This window comes from Nomascus leucogenys, chromosome 13 (genome assembly GCF_006542625.1).
Source record: "Nomascus leucogenys isolate Asia chromosome 13, Asia_NLE_v1, whole genome shotgun sequence".
NCBI lineage: Eukaryota > Metazoa > Chordata > Mammalia > Primates > Hylobatidae > Nomascus > Nomascus leucogenys.
Window position 1 is genome coordinate 12,571,860 of NC_044393.1, and position 25,768 is coordinate 12,597,627.

Here is a 25,768-nt window from a genome sequence, read left to right on the forward strand (position 1 = left end):
AGTCTGTTTCCAACTTCAGCCAAGTTGGCGGAGCCCCCTGGCAGAGTTTTATTGGAGGGTGTTCCTTAGTTACTGGGTTCTTATGCAGTGTTTGCCAAATGTACCTGTTCATTAATGCTCACGTTGGGTGCTTAATTAAAAATACACATTCACGAGTCTGTATTCAGACTTATGGAATCAGAAGCTCCAGGGAGGGGCCTGGGAATCATGCTTTAAACAAGCAGCCAGGCGTGTTTGTCACTTGCCAACCGCCCCATCAGAACTGTACTTACTCCTCGTTCTCCCTCCAGCACACCCAGCCCCTTCGAGCTCTGGCTGTGTGTTTCGGTTCTCACTGCCAGAACACACTTCCTCAAGATCCCCTCATCAATCAGGTTTCTTCAAATGTCACCTCCCCAGAGAGGTCCTCCTTGACCACCCAAGGGACTAAAGCCTCCCCAACCTTTAACCCATACCCTGGTGAGTTCTCTCCTGGCCCCATAAGGAGATGCTTTTTGTCCCGTTTCTCTCCTTCAGGCTTCTCCCACTACCAGAGCCTGAGCTTCCGAGGGCAACAGTGTCTGGCTCCTGCTGGGTGCCCAGCACCCGGCACGTGGTAGGTGGCCAGGAGGCATAGCTGTAACGGGGGGCGGGGGGGGACTAGTGCTGTCAGTCTGATTCCTTCCTAGGCGCTGGGGAGTTGAGTTCAGGGCCATGCAGGTGTCTGAAGTACTGTGAAAATCATGCCGCCCCCGTGGGCACACGGAGACGCCTGGAGACACGGGTCTGCAATAGAAGGGGGTGGACACCCCCTTCAACCCCATGGAGAAGAAAAGCAGGAAAAAGTGTGGGGCCAGTGGGTCCCTTAGGGCAAAAGTCCTAGTGGCGGCAGCTTTCTTGTCTAGACCCTGGTTCGCGCAGGGCGTGTCGCACTCATCCGTGGAGGTTGGGAGACAGCGGCTGCCCCAGCGCCCAGCAGTGGCCCGGGACAGTGTGGTCAGGTCCGCAGGCAGCCTCCTTCCTCCCGGCACCGGCCAGCCCAGGCCGCGCGCCCCTCCCCTCCGGTCCCCGGGTGGCGGCCCCGCCTCCGCCGGCCTGGCCGCCCTGTCCCCGCCTCCACGCCCCCCCCTCCCCGGGCTGCAACAGGTGCCTCCGGAGCAGGAAGCTCGCGCCGCCGTCGCCGCCGCCGCTCAGCTTCCCCGGGCGCGTCCAGGACCCGCTGCGCCAGGCGCGCCGTCCCCGGACCCGGCGTGCGTCCCCACGAGGAAAGGGACCCCGCCGCTCGAGCCGCCTCCGCCAGCCCCGCTGCGAGGGGTCCCAGAGCCAGCCGCGCCCGCCCTCGCCCCCGGCCCCGCAGCCCTCCCGCCCCGCGCGCCATGAACGCCCCCGAGCAGCAGCCCCAACCCGACGGCGGTGACGCCCCAGGCCACGAGCCTGGGGGCAGCCCCCAAGACGAGCTTGACTTCTCCATCCTCTTCGACTATGAGTATTTGAATCCGAACGAAGGTCGGTGGAGGCTCCCCCTGGCCTGGCCCCTGAGCCCGCCAGGAGCTCAGGCCTGGGGACTTGGCACAGGAGTCCTCTTGGCTCCAGCTGTCCCCCTTCCTAAGGGGCCTGGAGGGAGGGTGCCCCTACACAGGTGCCAGGGAGGGGAGGCGTCAGTGGCCACTGCCACCCTTAGGGGGCGGTCGGCTTCCTCTTGCCCCTTAGGGGCACCAGTTTCTGGTTGCTCGTGACTGCTCCCTGAGGGTCACTCTCAGCAAAACAAAAGGTGGCAGGCAGGTCCCAAGGCTGGGGGGCGGGTGCTGTCTGCTGGCCTCTTGCCTGGGACTGGGCTGTCAAAGGGCAAGGGACATGATTTCTGTGCTTTTGGAGGAAGGAGGTGAGGAAGCAAAGAATGGAGTTAGCAGGGAGGGGTTGCAAAAAAAAAAAGTGGGGGGGTTGCAGTTGAACCCAGTTATCAAGGGTAGGAGGCCACTCCTTCCCTCCAGGCACTGAAGTGAGGCCATGCAGCTCCCATCACCTCCTGTGAGCAGTGGTTGATGGGGACTTTGTGTTGAAACTGAGGAAGAAGTTGTCTGTCTGATGCTGGAGAGGGTTAAAACCTTTGGTATTATAAGGCCGGCCCATTTCCTCCCTGGGTTCTGCTGCTGAACCCATCACTTATCACCCAGGAGAGGATTGGTCTGAGCTATATTAAGTGATCTTCTACGCTTAGTCCTAATGGGTGTGGTGGGATGGGGTGGGGTGAGGGGCAGCTGCAGCACGGATTCAGAAGGACACAGGCTCTTTCTGCCTGAACTTTGTCACTCTGTGCCTCCAACTGCCCTCAGTTGCTGGGGGCTGGGGACTTCCCCCGGGCTGGGCCCAGTGCTCATCTGTCACTTCACGTGTTTAACAGGAGCATTCGTTAGAGGGAGGAGGAGGAGGAGGAGGAGGAGGAGGGGGAAGAGGCCACACGCCCAGCCTCACTGTGCATTTCTGGTTAGCAGGTTGTCTTGGAAAAAACAAAAAACCCAACCAGGCTTCCTGATTTTGACAGCCCAGCCCAGCCCAGCCCAGCCCAGCCAATGCTTGTTGAAGGCTCAGAGGCAGGCCTGTTGGTAGCTTCCAGACGCACTCTGGGCTTGCCTACATCTAGTGCGTAGGAAGGGCTTTTGCTTACTGGCTCGTGGAGGAAGCCTGTCAAGGAGGCTTGGTGGCCTGATGTTTCCCACAAGCACTGTGTTAGGCAGATAATGAAGTTTTGGCTTCCATCGGTGTCCTCTCTGGCCACCTTAGGTGGGGGATTTGCTTTAGCTTTGGGTATCCTCTTCACTTGGATACCCAGAGATGGTCATTAGTAATAATTTTGTGTCTTGGCTGGAGATGGAAACAATTAGCCAACAGAGGAGACCAGTCTTCTAGAGTTGCAATCTGGAGGACATCTTTTGCTTTGAAAAGATACAATTAAGAATCTGCAAACGATCCGCACTAACATCCGTGGTCTTTCTGTTCATTAAGATTAAAGTCATGTTTTTCAGGGAACGAATACTCACACCCCTCCCAGATTCGTAATCAGCTTTTATTTTCCTTGTCGGGTGGGGTGGGGGGATTTCCGGGGAAATAGTTTCCAAGCCAAATCTGAAGGGAGGTACTTTTTATAGTTTTTCTTGGCAAGTGGTGCTTGGTGGCCACCAGATGGGTATCTAAATGACCACAATGAAAGCCCTGGAATCTGTTTTTTCAAAAAAAAAAAAACAAAAAACAAAAACTTTAGTTTTTGGAGCAGTTTCAGATTTACAGAAAAGTTGCAAAGATAGCACAGAGAGTTCCATATACCCAATACCCTGTTTCCCCGTGTTAATGTTTTACATTAGTGTGGTGCATTTATTGTAATCGACGAACTAATATGGGCACATTATTAACTGAGGTTTATGCCTTATTCAGATTGGGAATGTTTTTTGTGACCTTCACTGTTTTGAGGCGTGTTGGTTGTATTGTAGACTGTCCCTTCATTAGACTAGGGCTCTAGGTTTTCGGGAGGAAGCCCACAAAGATAAAGCCCCCTTCTCATCACATCGTATCAAGGGTATGTGCTATCCAGCCAGGTGTGGTGGCTCATGCCTGTAATCCCAACACTTTGGGAGGCTGAGGCGGGCGGATCACCTGAGGTCAGGAGTTCAAGACCAGCCTGGCCAACATGGTGAAACCCCAGCTCTCCTAAAAATACACAAATTAGCCAGGCATGGTGGAAGGCGCCTGTAATTCCAGCTACTCAGGAGGATGATGCAGGAGAATTGCTAGAACCCAGGAGGCGGAGGTTGCAGTGAGGCAGGTGGCACCATTGCACTCCAGCCTGGGCGACAAGAGTGAGACTCTGTCTCAAAAAACAACAACAAAAAAAGTATACTATCCATGTCATTTATCATTAGTGCTAACCTTGATTACCCAGTAGAGGTAGCTTTTGTCAGTTTCTTCGAACTCTTTGGAAGGCGTTACTACATGAAACCCACACTTAAGGAGTACAGAGTAATACTCCGGAATCTGGAAAGCACTTTACTCTTTGCTCAGAAGTAGGCAGCACAGAAGAGTTAGCACCCAGAAAGAGAAGGGATGCTGTGGCCGGGAGTGGTGGCTCATGCCTGCAATCCCAACACTTTGGGAAGTCAAGGTGGGAAGATCACTTGAGTCCAGGGCTTCAAGACCAGCTGGGGCAACATAGCAAGACCTCATCTCTAATAAAAATAAAAAATAAAGCAATTAGCCTAGCCTAGTTGCGCATGCCTGTAGACCCAGCTTCCCAGCTACTCGGGAGGCTCAGGTAGGAGAATCTCTTAACCCTAGGAGTTCGAGGCTGCCCTGAGCCGTGATCATGCCACTGCACTGCAGCCCATGGGACAGAGCGAAACCCTGTCTCAAACCAACAAACCAGACAAAAAAAGAGAAGGGACATGGTGAGCTTTGAGAGGCTAATGTGAACTGCCCCAGATGTGCATCTGGCTCTGGGTCACCCAGATGTTAATAGCAGTCACCTCTCTTTGCTTCTGTATGGTGGGACTCCTCAGGGGTGAACACTAGCCTTAATCTTTTTATTAGGTTTTGTCCCAGATGGCAACATATTGGTGATGCATGTAAAGTTCTACACTTAACTCTGGGCACGAGCTTGGCAAAAACCAAGGAAGGAAAGGTACTGCTAATGGGACAGGCATTGTTGTTAGAATTGGTGAAGGTAAATTAGGGAATTTGGGGGAGGTCGGATGCTCATTTTATGGAGTTTAGCATGTAGCAGATGTTCATTAGCCCATGTGATTCCACTCCAACCCTAGCAGGCAGGCACTATTATCACCCCTGTTTTATGGAGAAGGATGCTAAGGCACAAAGAGGTAAAGTAATTTTCCCAAAATGGGCAGCGTTGCTCCATATCATGTGTTCTGAACTATTGTGTGAGGGTCCTGATTCTCTCATTTGGCGAGAGACGCATGCGAACCAGTTAGCAAGGTGTCTGGGGCCATGGCAGGGCTGGAACTGAAAACCTTGTTTACAAACAAGATGATCTTGTGCAAGTCACCTGGCCTCTCTGGACCTCTGTCTGCTTATCTGTAAAATGGCTGAAATAATACCACTTGCCTCATAGGACGGTTACCTGCCTTGAATAGGTTAACCCATTTAAATCAACACAGCATGTGATCTGTTACTAGTGGTTTAGTAAACCCTTGCTTTTGTTAATGGAGGTGTTCAATTAATATGAGCCATTGTTTATTTACTCATTCAGCTACTGAGCACCCTCTGCGTTAGATCCTAGGGTCACAATGGGGAATGAGACCCAGATCCTGCCCTCTCTGAACTACTGCCTGTAATTGTGCCTCTGTTGTTTTCTCTTGTTTAATTGCATTAACTAATACCTCCAGTAGAGTGTTACATGATAATGAAGACAGTGGGCATCCTTGCCTTGGGGGAGACCTCTAGTGTTGGCTTTAGAATTGAGGTGTATGAATTATGTAAAGGAAGTATTAGTTCTTTCTTTTTTCCCCAAGAGTTTTTATTACAAATGGGAGTCGAATTATATCAAAGGCTTTTTTAGCATCTATGGAAAAATATGATCTTATTCTTTGTAGACCTATAAATATGTTGGCATACATTATTAGATTTCTTTATATGAAAACATCTTTGGTATGGACTCCACTTGGTGTATTATTTTCTTAAGGTGGTGGTGGCATCAGATAATATTTAAGAATTTTTCAGTATTCGTGAGTGATATTCATATTGTCCTATTTTGTGTGCTATCAGGTTCAGGTTTCTTTCCTTTTCTAAGCTCAGGAATAATTTCTGTCTCCCTGGGACTCCCTGGTCTCTAAAGCTGTGATAGAATTCCTCTGTGAAGCCGGCTGGACCTGGTGCTTCTTTGTGGAGTTGTTTCTTGATAGCTTTATACTGTGGGAACTGATCTCTTTACACTTTCTATTTCTACTGGAGTCAATTTTTGTAAACTATCTTTCTGGGTAATTATCCATTTTATCTGTCTAGGTTTCAAATGTATTCACTAGAGATGTGCAAAGAAGACTCTTAATTTTCTTTCTAGTGGAGGAGACATCCAAGTACACAGTGACAGAAAGACCCGGGGGGCAGGGATGTGGGAGTCCTGGTGGGGCCACTGATCCCACCCTGGAGGGGGAAGATGTGCTGGCTGTCAGCAGACAGTTCAGAAGCTGAATTCCCTTATGCGTGATTCTTACTTCTCCCAGCTTGTAATACACTGAGAGAGACAGGTGGATACTGGGAATCCCTGGTCACCTCCAGAGATGCCGGATCTCCAGTTACTGTGTTGGGGACAGATATGTTGGGGAGTGCTCACATCTGCTTTGCCTCAACAGTCTGGTGCAGCCCTCCTTCAATTTCTGCTAAGCTAAAGCATTTAATGCCAACTTTGGCCTTTCAGAAAGGAAAACTGGTTCCTTCTGACCACTGCTTATTGTTTTATAGAGTCTATTCCTGTGATCCTTACACTTTTGAGGTCACAGCCCTTTAAAAAGCTGATGAAATCCGCAGATTCTATAGACACACACACGATGCATGTGCATGCTCCACATGGGCAGCCCTTTCGCCTGGGCACTGCCCCCTCACCGCATACCCCCTGCACCCCCCACCCACACATCCCCACCTCCCCTCTCCACTCCCTCTCATATCCCCCCATGTGCTTTTGATGTCATTTCTCAGCACTCACAGACCCTTCTGTGTCCCATTCCCTAATTTTACTGGCACTTCAGTGTAGGAACACCTGCTCTCAACTCATTCACAGGGCACAATTAAAACCCCATTCTTTCAGCAAACACACTGAATGCTGGTTTTGTGCCAGGCCCTGTAGGGGCATAGGGACAAATTAGATATGGTGTCTGGCCTCCCCTGGCCCCCAGGCCAATATGGGTCACAGTCTGGTAAACAAATAGGGACAAATGAGGTGCTGTGATACAGTATCTGTGTGTGTGTGTGTGTGTGTGTGTGTGTGTGTGTGTGTGTGTGTGTTTGGTGCTTGCTAAAAATAGTGTTCTACACTAAGCAAGCAGGTTCACTAAACACATGTGACATTCAGGGACATTGCCTTCTGTGTTAAGGACAGGCCTTAATAAGCCTGCTTTGGACAAATAACGTCTCCAGGTGCAGCTGGAAAGGTAAAATGAGGGCTAGAACTGAGCATCGGCCTTGCAGGGAGGCAGAGGAAATGAGGTTGAAGTTGCCTCACTCGTCTTCCCTGTGAAACACATGGCATCTGGGCTTCTAAATTCAAGCCCCTGTGTTCTTTTGGTGGCATAGATTTTGATCAGGAGTAGAGGCTCCTAAAACTTTAAAGCAGTGTTATTCAGGTTGGTTCTCAAGGCTCTCCAGCCATATCAGGTGGCAGGTTAAATACATTTGAACAACGTAGAATGGGTGGCAAGGGGCTCTCAGTCCTGGCTGCATTAGAAGTTCTCAGGCTGCGTCCTGGACCAGTGAGATCAGGCTCTTGGGGGTAAGGTCACTTTGCTGAGAGTTTGCATTGGTAAATGGCAGGGCAGGCCTTGAACTTGGGCACTGAGAATTCTAGGTCCCTGCCGTCAGCACTATCTCACAGCCTGAATGTGGCCCTGGAGGGCAGCAGGACTCCGTATGGAACTGCTGTCTCTAACTTTGTCTGATGTGTCTCATGTACGGTGGGATGTGTGCACGTTCACCTCTTGCAGTTGATATTTATATAATTATAAATTGTATCTTGCTACTGTCCTAATGGTATTATACTCATTGGAAAACCCCTGGCTAAGGTAGAAATGAGAAACGACAGGGAGCTCTGCTATTTTTCTGTTTCTTTCTCCATCCCGGTGGATGGTCCTGCCTGCCTCCTGGGCATTTGGATCTAAAGCCCTGCACTCGAATCCTTAATGCTTTTTCCCTCTGTGGAAGAAATATACCAAAGGCAGACTGTAAGCCACATGCAGAGTGGGGAGATTGCTTTTCCTGGGTTGGTATTTGGGACCCTCCCGACCTTGTAATCTGAGGTTTTGGAAAAAGAGCATTTCTTCAGCTGGGTCTGAAGGGAAGAAGTGGCCTGCAAAGCTCAGGATTTATGAAGGTCCTTATCAAAACAGACCTGCTTGGGCATGCCTGCAAAAGTGAGAATGTTAAATGAGGGGGAAAAAAACCCCCAAGTCTGAAATGCCTGCTAAAGTTATTTTAAAGGCTATGGAAAGGGGCTGTTTACCTGTATAATCCTAAGAAGGTGCGCTGCAGGTCTAAAATCCGCAATGGGTGACATCACCTCTGTTGCCATGGAGTAGGGAGGAATGTCTTAATAACCAGGGGGTTGGAAGGGGCCACTGATGAAGTGTGCCCACCCCCGGGAACATGGCACTGAAATGAAAGCTCCTGGGGAAAAGTATAAATAAAGAAGCTGTCAGTCAAGAAGGCATTAATTTTAAATCTCTGCCCCCGGCCAAGGGTTACACAGGCCCCACTGTCTTCAAGGGAGAAGTTTCCACTTGGATTTTAAGTTGGCTGAAAGAAAAATGGAAATCAGCCTTTCAGGCTGTGCGAGGGGATGTGGGGATCAATAAGAGACCAAACTCTCAGAGGTGGCTGGTCGGAGAGAGGGGCTGTTTGCTAAGTTGAGCAGAGGGTGGAAAGAAGGGATGTTCCCCTGCTCATGTCGTCTTCTGCAGGCCTTTGACAGAGTGGGTGGGTTTAGCCCTGGCGAGTCCTGTTGCAGGAGGATTATCTAAAATCTATTTCTGGGGAACTCTTCTGACCAGATCTTTCCTTCTCCTTTTGGTGAGGAAGCCACTCTGAGGTCTGTTCTCTGTCATGCATTGTACTCTCCTCTGTTAGACAGAGACCTTGCTAAATCACGAGTTTAATCTCAAATCCTTTAAAAACGAAGGGAGTTCAGCAAGGTGATTGGATAAATTGTGGTGGATTTGTACAATGAAATAGTACACAGCAATAAAAAAGAAAGGACTACTGCACACAATATGGGTGAAGCTCAGACATTCTGTTAGCAAAATAAGTGAGACATATACATCCTGTATGATTTTATTTATGGGACAGTTGAGAACAGTCAAACCCAGCATATGGTGAGAAAGTCAGGGAGTGGTTCTTCCTGGGCGAGGGTGTCTGGCTTCAGAGGGGCCACAGAGAACCCTTTGGAGGACTTGAAATGTTCTGTATCTTGAGTGTGTGTATATATATGCAAAGGCACAAGATGTATGTGAAATATTTGTGCATTTTACTGCATGTAAGTGATGCGTATTTTAAAAATTGATGAAGGCCGGGCTCAGTGGCTCACACCTCTAATCCCAGCACTGGGAGGCCGAGGTGGGTGGATCACCTAAGGTCAGGAGTTCGACACCAGCCTGGCCAACATGGTGAAATCCTGTCTCTACTAAAAATACAAAAATTAGCCAGGCATGGTGGCAGGCACCTGTAATTCCAGCTACTAGGGAGGCTGAGGCAGGTGAATTGCTTGAACCCTGGAGGCAGAGGTTGCAGTGAGCCGAGATTGCGCCACTGCACTCTAGCCTGTGCTGCAAGAGTGAGACTCTGTCTTAAAAACAAACAAAACTGATGAAGTCTGCAGATCCTATATACACACACGTGCATGCTACACATGTACAGCCCTTCCCCCCGTGCACTGCTGCTCCTCACATCCCCCGCTGCACCCCCCACCCTGAAATTGAATGCAAGCTTTGCCCTGACTCTTTTTGTGGTCTTGAGAATTTCCCTGCACCCCAAGCCTCAGTTTCTTCATCTCTAACACAGAGGTGTTCAGAGTAGCTATCTCCAGGGGTTGATGTAAACTGCAGAGAGAACAGGGGAGCGTACACGTGAAAGCTTGCAGCACAGTGGACATAAGCTATTAGAATGACTAAAAATAGGAATATCTCTAGAATTCTCCAAGGCAGGAGGGCCCCAGGAAATGGCTTGAAACCAGCAAGAGACAGTTCTTCCCATCCAGATTTGAAGATGGAGATGAGTCCTTGTGTGTGCCACATGCCTGGGCCCTGCTTCCCCCATCTAAAAGGTGACCTTGAGGCCTGCGGGTTGCAGATTCCATACATTTCTCCACCCCTCTCCAAAAGCAATACGTGTCAGCCTGTGGGCGCGCGTGTTTTTGCAAGCAGTCATGCCAGCAGCCAGTCTGCAAGCCTCATTGCTTGTGGATCATCCTGGTCCTGTGTCCTGGACGCCTGGCCTTGTGGCAGCCTGCCTGGGAAACACCACTGAGTCCTTCTTTCGGCCCCGTCTGGGGAAGGCAGACAGCTGTCTTAGCTGGGGCAAGGTCAGCAAAGACATCGCGTTCAGGATGACTTTTTCCAGTGGTTCCATGGACGAGACAGGATGGCAAATGTCCTCCCTTTCCTTTTTGGCATTTCTGGACCTGATTTATCCAGATGGAATTTCTCGACTTTCAGGCCCTGTGTCTGTATGTGTCACCTCTGAATGAAGGGCGTGACAACCTGACTCTGGTCATTAATACACATGATTCATTGATTGAGAATCCACTTACTGTTAGGTGGTGTGTGTGTGTGACCAGGTGGGGCGTGGGCAGCAGTGGTCTGGGGGGCTTGTCAGAAAGCTTGCTGAGCGTCAGATTTGTTATTTGGAAGCAACCCATTGCTTTTCAAAGGGGTTCTTTCTCTAGGTTGTGCACACCCGCCAGATGAAAAATCCATCCACCTTCCTGCTCTGTTTTGGGATTCTTTGCAGCCCCTGATGGGCAGGAAGTTATGAGAGTTGTCGGGGCGAGTGGCAGGAGGCGAGGTTTGCCTCTCTGTCTGCTCCCCTTTCCTCCGGCTACAGATCTGCGGTGCCAGCTGTGGCATCCTAAGTGCTGCCTTGGTGACAGACTGTGATGTCCCAAACCCAGGCCCTGGGACTCACACCACCTTGGCATCAGGGTGAGCTCATCAAGCCGTGGGTCGGATCAGCTTGGCCAGGGATCAGTGGAGCCCTGTGGCCCTGCTGCCCATCGGAGGGGCATCCAGCCCCCAGGCCAGGTCCTGCTCCTCTCTTCCCAGCCACTCAAGCCTGAAAGCTCCATTCGCCTCTGCCCCTCCCTGTGCCCCCCAAGGACGGCTGCCTCTCAGAGGTTCCCTAGCTGGGTTTCTATTTTGGTCATACTATTCTGCTTCCCGAAAATTCCACCCGCCTGCAGTTCTAGGCAGAGAAGATGTTCTCTTGCTGTTCCTTTTTTCAAAAGTGATCTGTTGGCTGGCGGGTTGGCACTGAGCGAGCGGCCACCTCAGACTTGGCTGTGTGTCCGTCTGCCAGGGTGAGCAACAGGCCCACAGAGCTTCCAGGGGGAGAGGTGCTGGCGGGGACCACTGTGTGGCCTGAGTGTGATTTTTAAAATAATCTTTGACTCAATCCTGGGGCAAAAGGAGAGACTATGAACATTCCTGAAGAAAGGAATCTGTGTCTTCAGTTGTCAGGGGCAGCCTACCTCCCGAGTGAAATGATGAGGTCCCCAGAGTAATTTCTTTTCCGGGGGGGATCCTTGCTTTCCTGTGTCAGGGTCAGGGTGTCGCCATCCAGAAAATCACCTCTTTCCTCGGATGCAGGATAAAGTAGTGGTTAGGGGGGTGGAGGAGCCAGGTTGCCTGAGAATGAATCTTGGCTCTGCTACTTAGAAGCTGTGTGACCTTGGGCAAATTACTCACCCTCTCTGAGCCTCATTTTCCCCCTATCTAAAATGGGGAAACGATATTACCTGCTTCATAGGGTTCTTGTGAGACAAACATGAACATATACTAGATGCGTACAGTGGTTCTTGATATAAAGTCAGTGGTATAGATGTGCTAGTATTTTGGTTATGACAAGCAGTTCACTGACTCACTGGCACTTTAGTAAGATTTAGTTGATCCACTCCCAGGTAGCCTGGCAGGAAAAGTACAAAGTGTGGAATGGAGAGGGTGTTGGAAGCACATTTTACCTCCTCCACATATTTTCTGAAGGTCAGCAGAATCTGAGGTAAAAAGAGAATTCCTAAAGTGCTGACCAACCCATTTTATTTTTATAAAAATGTCTTCCTTTTTTTTGTAATGCTTTCGAAGAGGTTGGGGACTACTGCGTTGAAGTTGTTGTAAAATAGAGTAACTACAGCAGGGAAAGGGCAGGATTGTCACCGAAAAGATTGTTCTTTCAATAATAACCCAGTAGGCCCTATTTACTGAGTATTGATTCTGTGTGTCTTGGGCTTTGCATAGGTTAGGGAAACCGACAGACTTGTATCATCACCAGCGTCATCACTCCGTGTCACACATGAGGACACGGAGTTTCCCCAAGTCTCACAGCCGGGGGTGGGAGTGGATCTGGAGTCCCCTAACCCCGTGCTACCCTCTGTTGACTGAGACCTGGATCTCCGTGTAGAGTTCTTGCTTGGTGGGGCAAAGAGGAGGCCTGAACTGGCCTCCCCAGCAATCTTGTCCTGCAGTTTTCGGGAGTGGCCAGAGATTTCTCCACATATTCATAGGGCCTACCTATTGGGTAAGTACCCAGGAACTTGATGAAAGGAGGGGTGATAAGAATGAGAACTTTCAGGTGTCTGCCACAGAGATGAGCGTCACCTGCCAGGGCCGAGAGTGAGAAGATGTCTCATTTCTGAATCAGTTCAGGTTGAGGGCGTGAGTCATGAGTTGATGCTTCCAGCAGTCTTTGGGCCGCTGCTGTACGCAGGCCTCGTGTGCCGTGCTGGGGCTGTAAAGCCAGGAGCCGTGGTTCTCAGCTGGGGGCGAGTCTGCCTGGCAGGGGATGTTTGGCGATGCCTGGAGACATTTTTGGTTGCCACAACGGGGAGAGGGGCAGGGCAGCTGCTATTGGCATCCAGTGGGTAGGTGGCTGTGAGGATCAAGTAATTTACTACATGTAATGTGCTTGTAACAGTGTCTAGCATGTAAGTTCTCGATATATTTTAGCTGCTTTTTCTGCATTATAATTATCTTCATAACAATTATTGATGTAAGACTCCTATCTGCCTCTAAGAAGCTCAGAGTCTAGAGGGAAGACAGATGAGTGAATCCGTAGATAGACTTCAGTGTGGGAATCTGTGGGACTCTGTGGGACCTGGGAGTATAGAAGAGCTGCTTGATCCAGCCTGGGGAAACGGGGAGGGCCTCCAGGAGGGGGTGGCTCAGGTCAAATCATGATGGATAAATAGTGGCTTGTTAGGAGACGTAAGGTCAGGAGGTATGGAAGGGAGTTCTGGTTAAGGGGAACAGCATGTGCGTGACATGGAGGTACAGAGGCCTTTGAGCAGCAACCACTGAATCCCCTATCACTGCTTCAATCTTCTTCCTCCCTTTGGTACTGATGCTTCGTGTGCAGGCCAAGTACCTCCCATGGTAGGTGAAATGGATTTTAGGTGGTCCACCAGTGAGGACGTTGTACATGCTAAGAACTATTTTTCAGCACTACTTTCTCTTTGAACTAGTCAGAAGGAGTGGAGTTTCAGGCCAGGCATGGTGGCTAATGCCTGTAATCCCAGCACTTTGGCGGGCTGAAGTGGGTGGATCACCTGAGGTCAGGAGTTCGAGACTAGCCTGGCCAACATGGTGAAACCCTGTCTCTACTGAAAATACAAAAAAATTAGCCGGGCATGGTAGTGGTCACCTGTAATCCCAGCTACTCAGGAGGCTGAGGCAGGAGAATTGCTTGAACCCGGGAGGCGGAGGTTGCAGTGAGTCGAGATTGCACCACTGTACTCCAGCCTGGCAAGAGAGCGAGACTCTGTTTCAAAAAAACAAAAAACAAAGGAGTAGCGCATCAGTGAGGTACTGCTGTATCGTTGACACCTTTCTTTCTAATACTGGCTCCCCGCTTTCCCTGTTTCTAGGTCTTGACTTTCTGGGGTCTTGGAAATGTTCCATATTTTGATTATGTTGGTGGTAGCAAGAATGTATGACATTTGGCAAAACTCATCGAACTATACTCAAAACACTGACATCTGTGTATGTGAATTATACCGCAGAAGCATTGGCGGGGGCAGGGGTGTATAAAGCCTCAGACTCAGAGCCTTTGCCCAGCCACTGTGTCTTGCTTGAATTTAGTAAGTTTTATTTTTATTGTATTTTTACCCTACCTTCTATTTACGGAGATGACATTGATTTTCCATCTGCAGTAGTGGTATAAAGTTTCCTTTTAAAATAAAATAAGTGAGTGAATTTAAATACTAGAAATATTAAGTAAATATTTTTTGGTGGCACATGGATAGAGCAAAGATCGTGCAAGGGGTTAAAAAAAAAAAAAAAAGCTTTTTGGAAACCCTCCTGAGAACATTTGGTAGTTCTGAGACGAAACTAACTTCACCCAGTGCCGTGCGGGCATCGTGATGACTGTAAGAAAGCCGCCTGCGAGCGTGGCAGTTGTTTAAGGAGAAAGAGCGAGGAATCTCAGCAACTAACTTAGAGAAATATTTTAATGATGTGCTATTTGTGAAATTTACTGTCAAATACCCAGGGGACTGAGAATTAAATGATTATTAATTATCTTCATATTCCCTGCTTGCTGGTAAACATTTAAAGTCTTGTCAAGAGGAAAAAAAAAAAAACAAAACTCTGCCGCTTGGATTAATGAAAACCAATGTAAATGCTTTAAATACTTTTGCTGAGCACACTGGAGCTTTCTGTTTTCAGGGCCCCCAGGGAGTGGGAGTGATGTGTGTTTTCAGGACTGCGTTTCTGTGGACTGTCCACATCAGCCCCAAGGGTGTGTTTCTGATAAGATACAGTGCAGTTTTTCTGATATGGCCGGAATTTTTGCTAAGAAACTTTTTGTGTTTTGTTTTTCTGGTTCGAAGGGCAGTGAATTCTCAGAATGTTGTCGGCCACGGGTTTGATATTCCTCTTTTCCTAGATTAAAAATCTATGCTCTGTTACCTTCTAGGAAGGCGTGTGTGTGTGTACGTGTGAATTCAAATACACGTTTACATTAAACTACAGCCTCACAAGAACTCCAGGCCTTACAGATGCTGGCTAGAAAAATCGAAGGATTTCAGAGCCAGAAGCCACCAAGGAAACTGATTCAATTTAATGCTGTTCAGTTATAAATGAGAAGGTGTTGAGGCCTCCAGTGGGTGGGGGACTTTTCCAAAGTCACGCTGCTACTTAGTGGCAGAGCAGGACTGCACTCTTCATTTCCTGCTTCGTAAAACAGGGTTTCATTATTGTATATCATGTTATGTCACCTACCACCTATGAAATAAAATAAAAAATGTTTCTTTTGGGAGTTACATTTATTTTCTTACACTATTACACAAATCAAAGGAAGTCTCCTTTCTGCCATGCCACTGTCCTCTCATTCCTTAGTTCCCCTCCTTGGAGGATGTCACCGTTACTCGTGACTTCCAGAGAAAGCCTGCGCATCCTTCAGCTGTGCCTGTACATCTGTCTGTATACATCTGTCTCTGCGTGTACGTCTGTACATCTGTGCATATATGTGTATGTGTAATCTGTATACGTCTGTGTGTACATCTGTCTGTGTACATTGTGTGTACATCTCTCTGTGTGTGTACATCCTCTCACTTTTTATGCTGTGCACACTATACAGCTTGCCTTTCTCTAATACTAAATCTCAGTGGTCACTCCATGTCAATGCATAAAGAACTTCTTCAAGCCTTTTTGTAGCTATACTGTATCCCATCATATGAATGAGCCAGAATTAATTCATCCCCAATAGATGGGCTTTGGGTTGCTTCCAGTCTTTTGGGATTACAGTCAGAGTTGTAGTAATGAATCTTAAGGATACACAGGTCATTTTGCACAGATGAGAGTATATCTGCAGGAAGAATTTTTGTGTTTTTTTTTGAGACAGGGTCTCATCCTGTCACCCAAGCTGGGAGGTGGTGGTGCGATCGTGGCTCACTGTAGCCTTGATCCTCCCACCTCAGCTTCTCCAGTAGCTGGGACTATAGGTAGGTGCCACCATGCCCAGCTAATGAAAAAAATTTTTTTTTTGTTTTAGAGATGGGGTCTCTACGTTGCCCAGGCTGGTCTCAAACTCCCGAGCTCAAGCAATCTTCCTACCTCTGTCTCCCAAACGGTTGGGATTCCAGGCATGAGCCACCATGACTGGCCCAGGATGAATTTCTAAAAGTAGCATTGCTTGGTTCCGAGGGCACATGTGGTTCCAAGGGCACGTGTATTTGGAATTTTCATGGATATTACCAAATGACCCCCTCTAGAGTTATAGCCTTCTATCTTTTGGTTTGGATATTAGCATCTTTGAGCAATAGTTTATTCCAGGTAGACTTTTCTGAACTTGCATCATTCGTTCAGCCAACACATCCTTTCTGAGGGCCTGTTTAGTCGCAGGACCATTCCAAGTGCTTAGGGGCATGGCGGAGCAAGAGTCCTCATGGCATTTGCTGATCGGTGGGGGTGGATCTCGAGGTCGAGGGAAGGGCAGACTGGAGGTTGAGGGAAATGGAGCACTCCACAGTTCCTCAGTCGTTATGGTGAGATGCGCACAGAACACAGCAGGGACCTGTGAGTGGGACCTGAGCTAGTCAAGTGGTCAGGGGTCCTTCTAGAAGCATGCAGTACTTAAGCCGAGCTCATGGGTGTGAGTGAGCTTTAGTCATGTGGAGAAGGGGGTCAGGCAGTGGGTAGGGGAGGAGCTGTTGAGGCAGGGGGAGCAGCAAGTACCAAGGTCCTGGGGCAGGAAGGAGCTTGATGCTTTTAAAAACTCCCTTTTGCCAGGCAAGGTTGTTCTCATCTGTAATCACAACACTTTGGAGGCTGAGGTGGGAGAATCACTTGAGCTCAGGAGTTTGAGACCAGCCTGGGCAACATAGTGAGACCTTGTCTCTACTAAAAATAAAAAAAAATTAGCTGAGCCTGGTGGTGTGCACTGGTAGTCCCAGCTACTTGGGAGGCTGAGGTGGGAGGATCGCTTGAGCCTGGGAGGTGGAGGCTGCAGTGAGCTATTATTGTGCCACAGCACTCCAACCTGGGCAGCTGATAAGACTCAAAAACAAAACAAAAAATCACCACACTCCCCTTTGGCTGGAGTTCAGAGAGAGGGAGGAGAGAGAGTGAATGCAGGCAAGGGTAGATGGGCAGGCAGGGCCCAGCCAGGCTGCCTGGCGGGGGTCATTTATTTTTACCTAAGAGCTGTGGGGAGCCATTTTGGAAGTGGGGGTACCATGTGGACCCTAAGAGATCAGCTTGGCTAAACTGGACAGTATTTCCTCTAGGATAGCCCAGAAAGGGAACAAGGATGCTGAGGCTCACTGGGGTGACCACCTGGGGTCCCCCAAAGCAGGAAGAGGTCTTGTTTCTGGCTGGCAGGCCCCTGGACATGGTTCTTATATTTACCTATTCTCTCAGCCACTCGGCAAATGTTTATGGGGGCTTGCAAGTGCCAGGCCCTGTGGTAGGTGCTTGGCAGACAATGCTGGGCCACAGTGACACGGGCCCAACGCTGACAGCTCTGGGTCGAGTGTGGGGTTGTAAAATTCTCTAAAGGTCCAAGGAGTAAATATTTCAGGCTTTGGGGGCCATTCGATTCCCAAACTACCAACTCTGCTTTTGTACTATACGAGCAAGCTGTAGCTTGCTTTGTTCACCCTGTGTAAATAAATAGGCTGGCTGTGTTGTCATAAAACTATTTATAAACACAACCCATGGGCTGCATTTGGCCCATGGGCTGTGGTTTGCCTGCACCTGGTTTGGCAGAATGAGATTCCCTAAACAGATATCTGGTGTGATGGGAGCTGTTAGCAGGTGTCAGTGGAGAAAAGATGGCAGGGAAAAGGGGTGGAGGTGATCTTTTTGATGGGCCAATCTCAGGAGGTGCTGGCTGAGCATATGCAGGAAGGAACCAGGGGAAGTGGGAGGATCTTGCAGGGAGGGTTTCCAGGCAGAGGGAAACCAAGGCGTCTGAGGCAGGAGCTGCTTAAGTACGGCGAAGATGTTGGAGGGGTTGTTGCTGACTCAACTTGGGGAGAAGTGGGGAGTGGTGGGGGTGGGTGGCAGGCCGGGCATATGCTGCGTTAGTGACTTTAGGTTCCACCTAAAGTGTCCAGAAGCCTTTATAGTAGGTTTTGAAAATGGACATTTTAAAGGCTCTGTGTGACAAACAGACTGACAGAGGCACAGAGGAAGTGGGGAGGCCAGGGAGGAGATGACTGCAGTAGTCCCCGTGCGAGAGGACAGTGGCTTGGACCAGGGTGGACGTGATGGAGTGGGGAGACCTGGGAATCTAGTTTCTGTCCTGACAGTGGAGGGGGCTGATGATGGATCAGATGTGAGGCATCAGAGTAAGGAGTCCAGGCCACCCCATGAGCTGGTGGGGAGGTTGGAGGAGCCTCTGATGAGGTGGGGGGCCTTGGAGGTGAGGGGTGGGTGGTGGGCACTAACTTCATGGGAATTTCCCAAGCAGCCCCATGTGCCTGGACCTGTACAGGATGCAGTGAGGCAGGGTGTCTGCTAGAAGAGGCTCAGGCTGCGAATTAAATGACAGTGTGAGGTGATGGGTGGGAGTGTCCTTGGGTGGCTGACATAGAACATTCTACTTGAACAGCATTCTCCAGTGGTAGGGCCTTTTGAGGTGGCAGGAGGAGCCTGGGGTAGGCAGCCGCTAATAAAGGAAGTTAGGTCGTTTTGCAGTCATTGGTTTTATCTTTATTTTATTTTATTTTTGAGACAGCGTCTCACTCTATCACCCAGGCTGGCATGCAGTGGCACAATCTTGGCTCATTGAAACCTCCGCCTCCTGGTTTCAAGTGATTCTTGTGCCTCAGCCTCCTGAGTAGCTGGGATTACAGGCCTGTGCCACCATGCCTGGCTAACTTTTGTATTTTTAGTAGAGATGGGGTTTCACCATGTTGGCCAGGCTGGTCTCAAACTCCTGACCGCAAGTGATCTGCCCGCCTCAGCCTCCCAAAGTGCTGGGATTCCAGATGTGAGCCACCACGCCCGGCCTGCATCCACTGGTTTTAATGGTTTGGGTGTCAGGTAACCTCTGTAGCAGTGACCCTGCCTGTTGGGGGGCAAGTGGCTTGCCTGTGGTATTTTTAAGCCTGCTAATTCTGTATCTTTTGGTGGGGCTTTTCCCCGCTCTGGGCCTCAGTTTCCTCATTTGTAAAATGACACAGACGAGACATGAGTCAGGAGCCCTGGATCTGAATGAAGCCACTTCTTGTACTTGGTGTGAAATCTGGTAAAGCCCAGGGCACTGTGGGCTGCAGACCCTGCGCAGCCTCCCTCTGTGTCCTGCGTCCACGTCACATGTGTAGAGTGCTGCCATAGGCCCTAGATGGGTGCTTTTCAAACTAGGGGTCATGACCCACAGCGCCGGCGGGTTAGGGGATCCGTCTAATGGGTCGTGACCAGCGTTGAAGCAGAATCACTCAGGCAGGAGGGAGGGTCTGAGGGTGTCGTGTAGCAGGGGTAAGTATTGACTCGGGAGGCTTTTGTTTCAGTTGTGGGTGTATATGGTGGTGTGAATGGGGTTGTGAGATAAAGTGCACTTCTCCGAAGGGTTTCATTTAAACCCAAGGTTGGAGGCCTTTAGCCCAGGGGTCTTCCAGAACTCATTCTGCTTCGACCTCTCTTCTCCAGGGACCTGGGACAAAGTGGCCTCAGTTTTCTCTTCTGGTGAGGGACGGAGCTTCTAGCTTGGGGTTTGGCATGGTGGGAATTTGAAAAAAATAAACGACGTGAGACAAAATCCAGCCTGTGATTGCTCTGCACCGGGAGTTCTGTTTTTGAGGCTTAAAAAGACCCCTCCTTCCCCCTTCTCTTTCCAGAAGAGCCGAATGCACATAAGGTCGCCAGCCCACCCTCCGGACCCGCATACCCCGATGATGTCCTGGACTATGGCCTCAAGCCATACAGCCCCCTTGCTAGTCTCTCTGGCGAGCCCCCCGGCCGATTCGGAGAGCCGGATAGGGTAGGGCCGCAGAACTTTCTGAGCGCGGCCAAGCCAGCAGGGGCCTCGGGCCTGAGCCCTCGGATCGAGATCACTCCGTCCCACGAACTGATCCAGGCAGTGGGGCCCCTCCGCATGAGAGACGCGGGCCTCCTGGTGGAGCAGCCGCCCCTGGCCGGGGTGGCCGCCAGCCCGAGGTTCACCCTGCCCGTGCCCGGCTTCGAGGGCTACCGCGAGCCGCTTTGCTTGAGCCCCGCTAGCAGCGGCTCCTCTGCCAGCTTCATTTCTGACACCTTCTCCCCCTACACCTCGCCCTGCGTCTCGCCCAATAACGGCGGGCCCGACGACCTGTGTCCGCAGTTTCAAAACATCCCTGCTCATTATTCCCCCAGAACCTCGCCAATAATGTCACCTCGAACCAGCCTCGCCGAGGACAGCTGCCTGGGCCGCCACTCGCCCGTGCCCCGTCCGGCCTCCCGCTCCTCGTCACCTGGTGCCAAGCGGAGGCATTCGTGCGCCGAGGCCTTGGTTGCCCTGCCGTCCGGAGCCTCACCCCAGCGCTCCCGGAGCCCCTCGCCGCAGCCCTCATCTCACGTGGCACCCCAGGACCACGGCGCCCCGGCTGGGTACCCCCCTGTGGCTGGCTCTGCCGTGATCATGGATGCCCTGAACAGCCTCGCCACGGACTCGCCTTGTGGGATACCCCCCAAGATGTGGAAGACCAGCCCTGACCCCTCGCCGGTGTCTGCCGCCCCATCCAAGGCGGGTCTGCCTCGCCACATCTACCCGGCCGTGGAGTTCCTGGGGCCCTGTGAGCAGGGGGAGAGGAGAAACTCGGCTCCCGAATCCATCCTGCTGGTTCCGCCCACTTGGCCCAAGCCGCTGGTGCCTGCCATTCCCATCTGCAGGTGAGGAGGGCTTTGAAAATTATTCTGTGGTTTAGTTTTAAGAGATGGTTTTCTGGTTATGAGCATGGGATTCAGAGTCAGGTTTAAGACTGACTTTAAATGGATTTAAATCTTGGCTTGGCCCCTTGCTGGTTGCGAGACCCTGAGAAGGAAGACCCTGGGCCAGGTTTTTCTCATCTGTAAAATGGGTATAATTAGTGTACCTGACTCACCAGGTGGTTATGAGGATGCAGTCATGATGAATGTAATTGCTCATATGGTTTATTCAAAAAGTGTTTATTAAACATCTAGGTGGCAGATTCTGTTAGATAAGTAATGGAGAGACAGTGGTGAACTAAACAGGCAAAAATTTCTGCCTTCATGGTGCTGACATTCTAGCAGGCACAACGCAAGCCTTAATATGTAAAATCTATCTCATTATAAGAGGAACTGATGTTAGCATCTGCTATGTGCCCCAGTTATATGGAGGCCCTAAAAAAAAAAAAAAAAAAAGAAATGTGTGAGCCAAGGAGCTTAAAATCTTGGGAAGCTGAAGAGATGTATGTAGATAGCAGAATAGCACATAGGCTTTGGAGTCTCTTAAGGCTCCCTTTGAGTCCTGCCTCCGCCACTCACTACTTGAGCGAATATGGGCATCTCTGCTGCTGCCTTTCTGCTGCTGTGCTTGTGAAAGACATTGCTAATCAGTCAGCACCCTCCTTCTCATTGAGCACCTTTATGAAGCCGTGCCTAGCACAGACATCACTAATCAATCAAGAGCTTCCCCATCCGCCCCACCCCCCACCACCCCCCTGCATTTGTACTGAGCACCTTTCTGGTCTTGGTTTTCTCCCTGTGAGAAAATAATAGAACCTACCTTGTGTGTGTGTTTTTTTTAAATGGATTAGATGAGATGATACATGTCAATCTCTTAGTATAGAGCCTGTGCAGTGGTATCCTGGGATACCAAAATCTGAGGATGCTCAGGTCCCTTATATAAAATGGTATAGTATTTGCATATAACCTATGTACATCCTCCCATATACATTACATCATCTCTAGATGATAATACCTTAGAATACCTAATACAGTGCCTGCACACCACTTCATTCATATGGACTCAAAGTAGAAACTACAGCATGGAAAATTCAAATTTTGCTCTTTGGAACCTTATGGAATTATTTTTTCTGAATATTTTCAATCTGAGGACACAGAACCCATGGATACAGAGGATGAATTGCACTATATATATTATTTCATTTGATTCTCACAGAAACTTGGTTTGTATTATTTTTTATCTTCATTTTGATGAAATGACAAAGGAGGTACATGAAGTCTAAGGCCAGAGATTATCCTATCTGTTCTCCTACATGAGGAATTGGAAGACTCATGCTATTACCACGATTCCTGTGGTTTTCAGGTTATTTTTTATTTTAGCAAATGGAAGCCTTTTATCCCCAATATTAAATTGAGTCCCCAAATAGGCCGGGTGCGGTGGATCACGCCTGTAATCCCAGCACTTTGGGAGGCCGAGGTGGGCAGATCACCTGAGGTAGCAAATTCAAGACCAGCCTGGCCAACATGGCGAAAGCCCATCTCTACTAAAAATACAAAAAATAGCCGGGTGTGGTGGTGCATGCCTGTAATCCCAGCTACTTGGGAGGCTGAGGTGGGAGAATTAATTGAACCTGGGAGGCGGGGGTTGCAGTGAGCCAAGATCATGCCACTGCACTCCAGCCTCGTGACAGAGTGAGACTCCACCTCAAAAAAAAAAAAAAAAAAAAGTTGAGTCCCCAAATAGATAAAGGTGGCGCTCTTTTGATTGGTGTGGGGTTGAGGGTGGCCTCGGGCCCTGCCTGCTGGGCCTTGTTCACCCCCATACCAGACGAAAATGGACTGCAGGGTGCATCCAGCCTGGCATTTCCTCCACAGCAGGTTCTGAGAACACCAGGGCTGCAGTATGTCCATTGTTGTATCTTTAAAAAAAGGAGTTTCTGGGTTTAACAGAGTTAAGTAGGTGCCTGTGTGCAGGCCTTCTCAGAGACTTTAACGTGGACAGAATATGTGGTGATTTCAAAGGCCATTTGGCTACAGAGTTCTGAGTTCGGTGACTGAAGTTTCACAGGGCTATCTTAGAAAATGCTGCCAGGCATAGTGGCTCATGCCTGTAATCCCAGCACTTTGGGAGGCCGAGGCAGGCGGATCACGTGAGGTCGGGAGTTTGAGACCAGCCTGACCAACATGGAGAAACCCTGTCTCTACTAAAAATACAAAATTAGCTGGGTGTGGTCTTGCATGCCTGTAATCCCAGCTACTTGGGAGGCTGAGGAAGGAGAATCACTTGAACCCAGGAGGCAGAGGTTGCAGTGAGCTGAGATGGTGCCATTGCACTCCAGTTTGGGCAACAAGAGTAAAACTGTCTCAAAAAAAAAAAATAATAAAAAAAAAGTAAAAAGGAAATGTCCTTTTCTTCTTTTTCCATTTTTCTTTCCTTCCTGCTTTCCTTCTCTTTTACCCTTCATTCACTTTTCCTTCATTCTTTCACAAAATGCAGCCAGGCACTGTCCTAGTCACTGGGGAGACAGGTGCAAACTAGACACACACCCCCATACCACATGGAAATGGACTGCAAAAAAAAAAAAAAAGAAAATCCTGATCAAGACTAACCCCTGGTACAGATTGAGAAATTTGGGCTCAGAGAGGTGAAGTGTCAAGCCCCATGATCACCAGCTAGTTAATGACTACATTGAAAATTAGAATCTGGGATTCTTAACTCCTTGTTCTTTGTGCTACATAGACAGGTCAGTCTCCAAACCATGATTTTATTTAGTGGTTGAGAGTAGGGAGGGACACTGCTATAAAATATGATTATGATACATTTATCGGAGACTTTGTTTACAAAATCCTTTCCTCTCCATTAGGCATGTTGATCAGAGAGGTTTTGAGTGTCAGAGTCCTTTAGTTCCTCACAAGTACCAGTCTGTGCCAGCCAATGTGGTCTTTGCAAGAATCTTCCATAAAATTGAGAGGATGGGGCATCAGGGAAGTCTCTTGATAACATTGATCTCAGGTTATACAGGCAACTCAGCAGAGGGCTGGAATTCAAATCAGAATTTCAGGCTGGCTCTGATGCTTTACTTCTTTTTTTTTTTTTTTTTTTTTTTTTAGATGGAGTCTCGCTCTGTCACCCAGGCTGGAGTACAGTGATGCGATCTCAGCTCACTGCAACCTCTGCCTCCTGGGTTCAAGTGATTCTCCTGCTTCAGCCTCCTGAGTAGCTGGGATTACAGGCACCTGCCACCACACCCGGCTTTTTTTTTTTTTTTTTTTTAGTAGAGATGGGGTTTCAACATGTTGGTCAGGCTGGTCTCAAACTCCTGACCTCGTCATCTGCCTGCATTGGCCTCCCAAAGTGCTAGGATTACAGGTGTGAGCCACCGCGCCCAGCCTTTTTTGTTTTGAGATGGAGTCTCACTCTGTTGCCAAGGCTGGAGTACAGTAGCGTGATCTCGGCTCACTGCAACCTCCGCCTCCTGGGTTCAAGCGATTCTCCTGCCTCAGCCTCCCGAGTAGCTGGGACTACAGGCACACACCACTATGCCTGGCTAATTTGTTTTTTTTTTTTTTTTGGTATTTTTAGTAGAGGCGGGGTTTCACCAAGTTGGCCAGGCTGGTCTCGATCTCCTGACCTCATGATCCACCCGCCTCAGCCTCCCGTAAGTGCTGGGATTACAGGCATGCTCTACTTCTTCAGATCGTATTTCAGCATCAAATACCTACTTCGGAACCAAACAAAAGTATAAATTGAAACCTGGGGATATGCCGCTGAATTTTCTTCTCACACAATTTTTGGTGCTTTAAAGCATATTAATACAGGGCTAAAGTGGTTTTTTAAGGAGTCATAGTTTGTAAACCTTTAAAAACTTTTCACTTGTGTACATGATATGGGTAAAAGTGTTTGACACGTGTGGCTCGTTGGTTGCAGGCAGAAGCTTGAAAGCATGTTGGCGCTGTAACTAAGGTAAAATAAAGGCACTTTGGATACCCTAAGACTGCAGGGTGGCCAGGCACAGTGGCTCACACCTGTAATCCCAGCTGGCCCCCCACAAAACGTTTAAACTTAGCTAGGCCTGGTTGCATACACCTGTGTTCCCAGCTACTCAGGAGGCTGAAGCAGGAAGATAGTTTGATCCCAGGAGTTTGAGGCTACAGTGAGCTGTGATTGCACCACTGTACTCCAGACTGGATAACAGCAAGAGCCCAACTTTTAAAAAAAGAAAAAATTAAAAATATACTTCATGGTTCATGTCATAGCCCTAGAGAATGAAAAATTTGCGGTAGATAGTCAATAGATGAATGAGTAGTTAAATATTCTTTAAAGTCAACTCTATTTCATTGTAATTTTTGTTTTCTTTTTATCATATCAAACTATGTGGAAATCATACGGTTAGATGTGAGTGATTGTTTGATAATGTTAGTCCATTTGTATCCATTTTAGATATTTCACAATTAGAGACTATGAAACTTCAAAAAAAAAAAAGAAAGACTGCAGGGTAAGAGGGATTTCAGGAGGCAATGTGGTTGGAAAGAAGGAGAGGAGATTTGCTTGCACAGGGAGGATGTGATTATAAGTTGGATGAAATGTTTAAGTTGGAATCTGGCACAGATGAAGTTTATGGAGGTGCTACCCCTTGGGCTCCCCTTGGTACTGCTGTGATAGAGAAGACATAGAATTGGCTTTATTGCAAGTGCCTAACCAAGCCCAGCTGATGGTGTCAGCTCCTAGCAGCCCTGAGCTAACTGGAAAAGAATACTCTGATGAATGATTTCTGCCATATGTGAAAACTCAGGACATGGTGACATAAATCCATAGTGATGCTTTTCAAAATTCCCAGGGGAAAAGAAATGACAGCAGAAATATGCTAGAACTAACATAAGCTTCATTAATTGAGAAGTTGCTCACACTGTCTTCATCAAGGTGGAAGAGAAAGCAAAGAGAAAGATCTCTACCCTGTGAACAGTTCTAA

At 48.9% G+C, this 25,768-nt stretch overlaps 1 protein-coding gene across 2 annotated transcripts in view; it reads left to right on the forward strand.

Moving 5' to 3' along the window:
* Positions 1–1,141: 1,141 nt before the first annotated feature.
* NFATC2 (nuclear factor of activated T cells 2) overlaps positions 1,142–25,768 on the forward strand; it is a 155,026-nt gene continuing 130,399 nt past the window's right edge. For both annotated transcript variants that reach the window (XM_030826421.1, XM_030826422.1), the window contains exons 1-2: positions 1,142–1,485; positions 19,733–20,762. In XM_030826421.1, the coding sequence (XP_030682281.1) occupies positions 1,356–1,485; positions 19,733–20,762 (1,160 nt within the window). In that variant the 5' untranslated portion in view covers positions 1,142–1,355. The remainder of the gene's footprint in view (positions 1,486–19,732; positions 20,763–25,768) is intronic.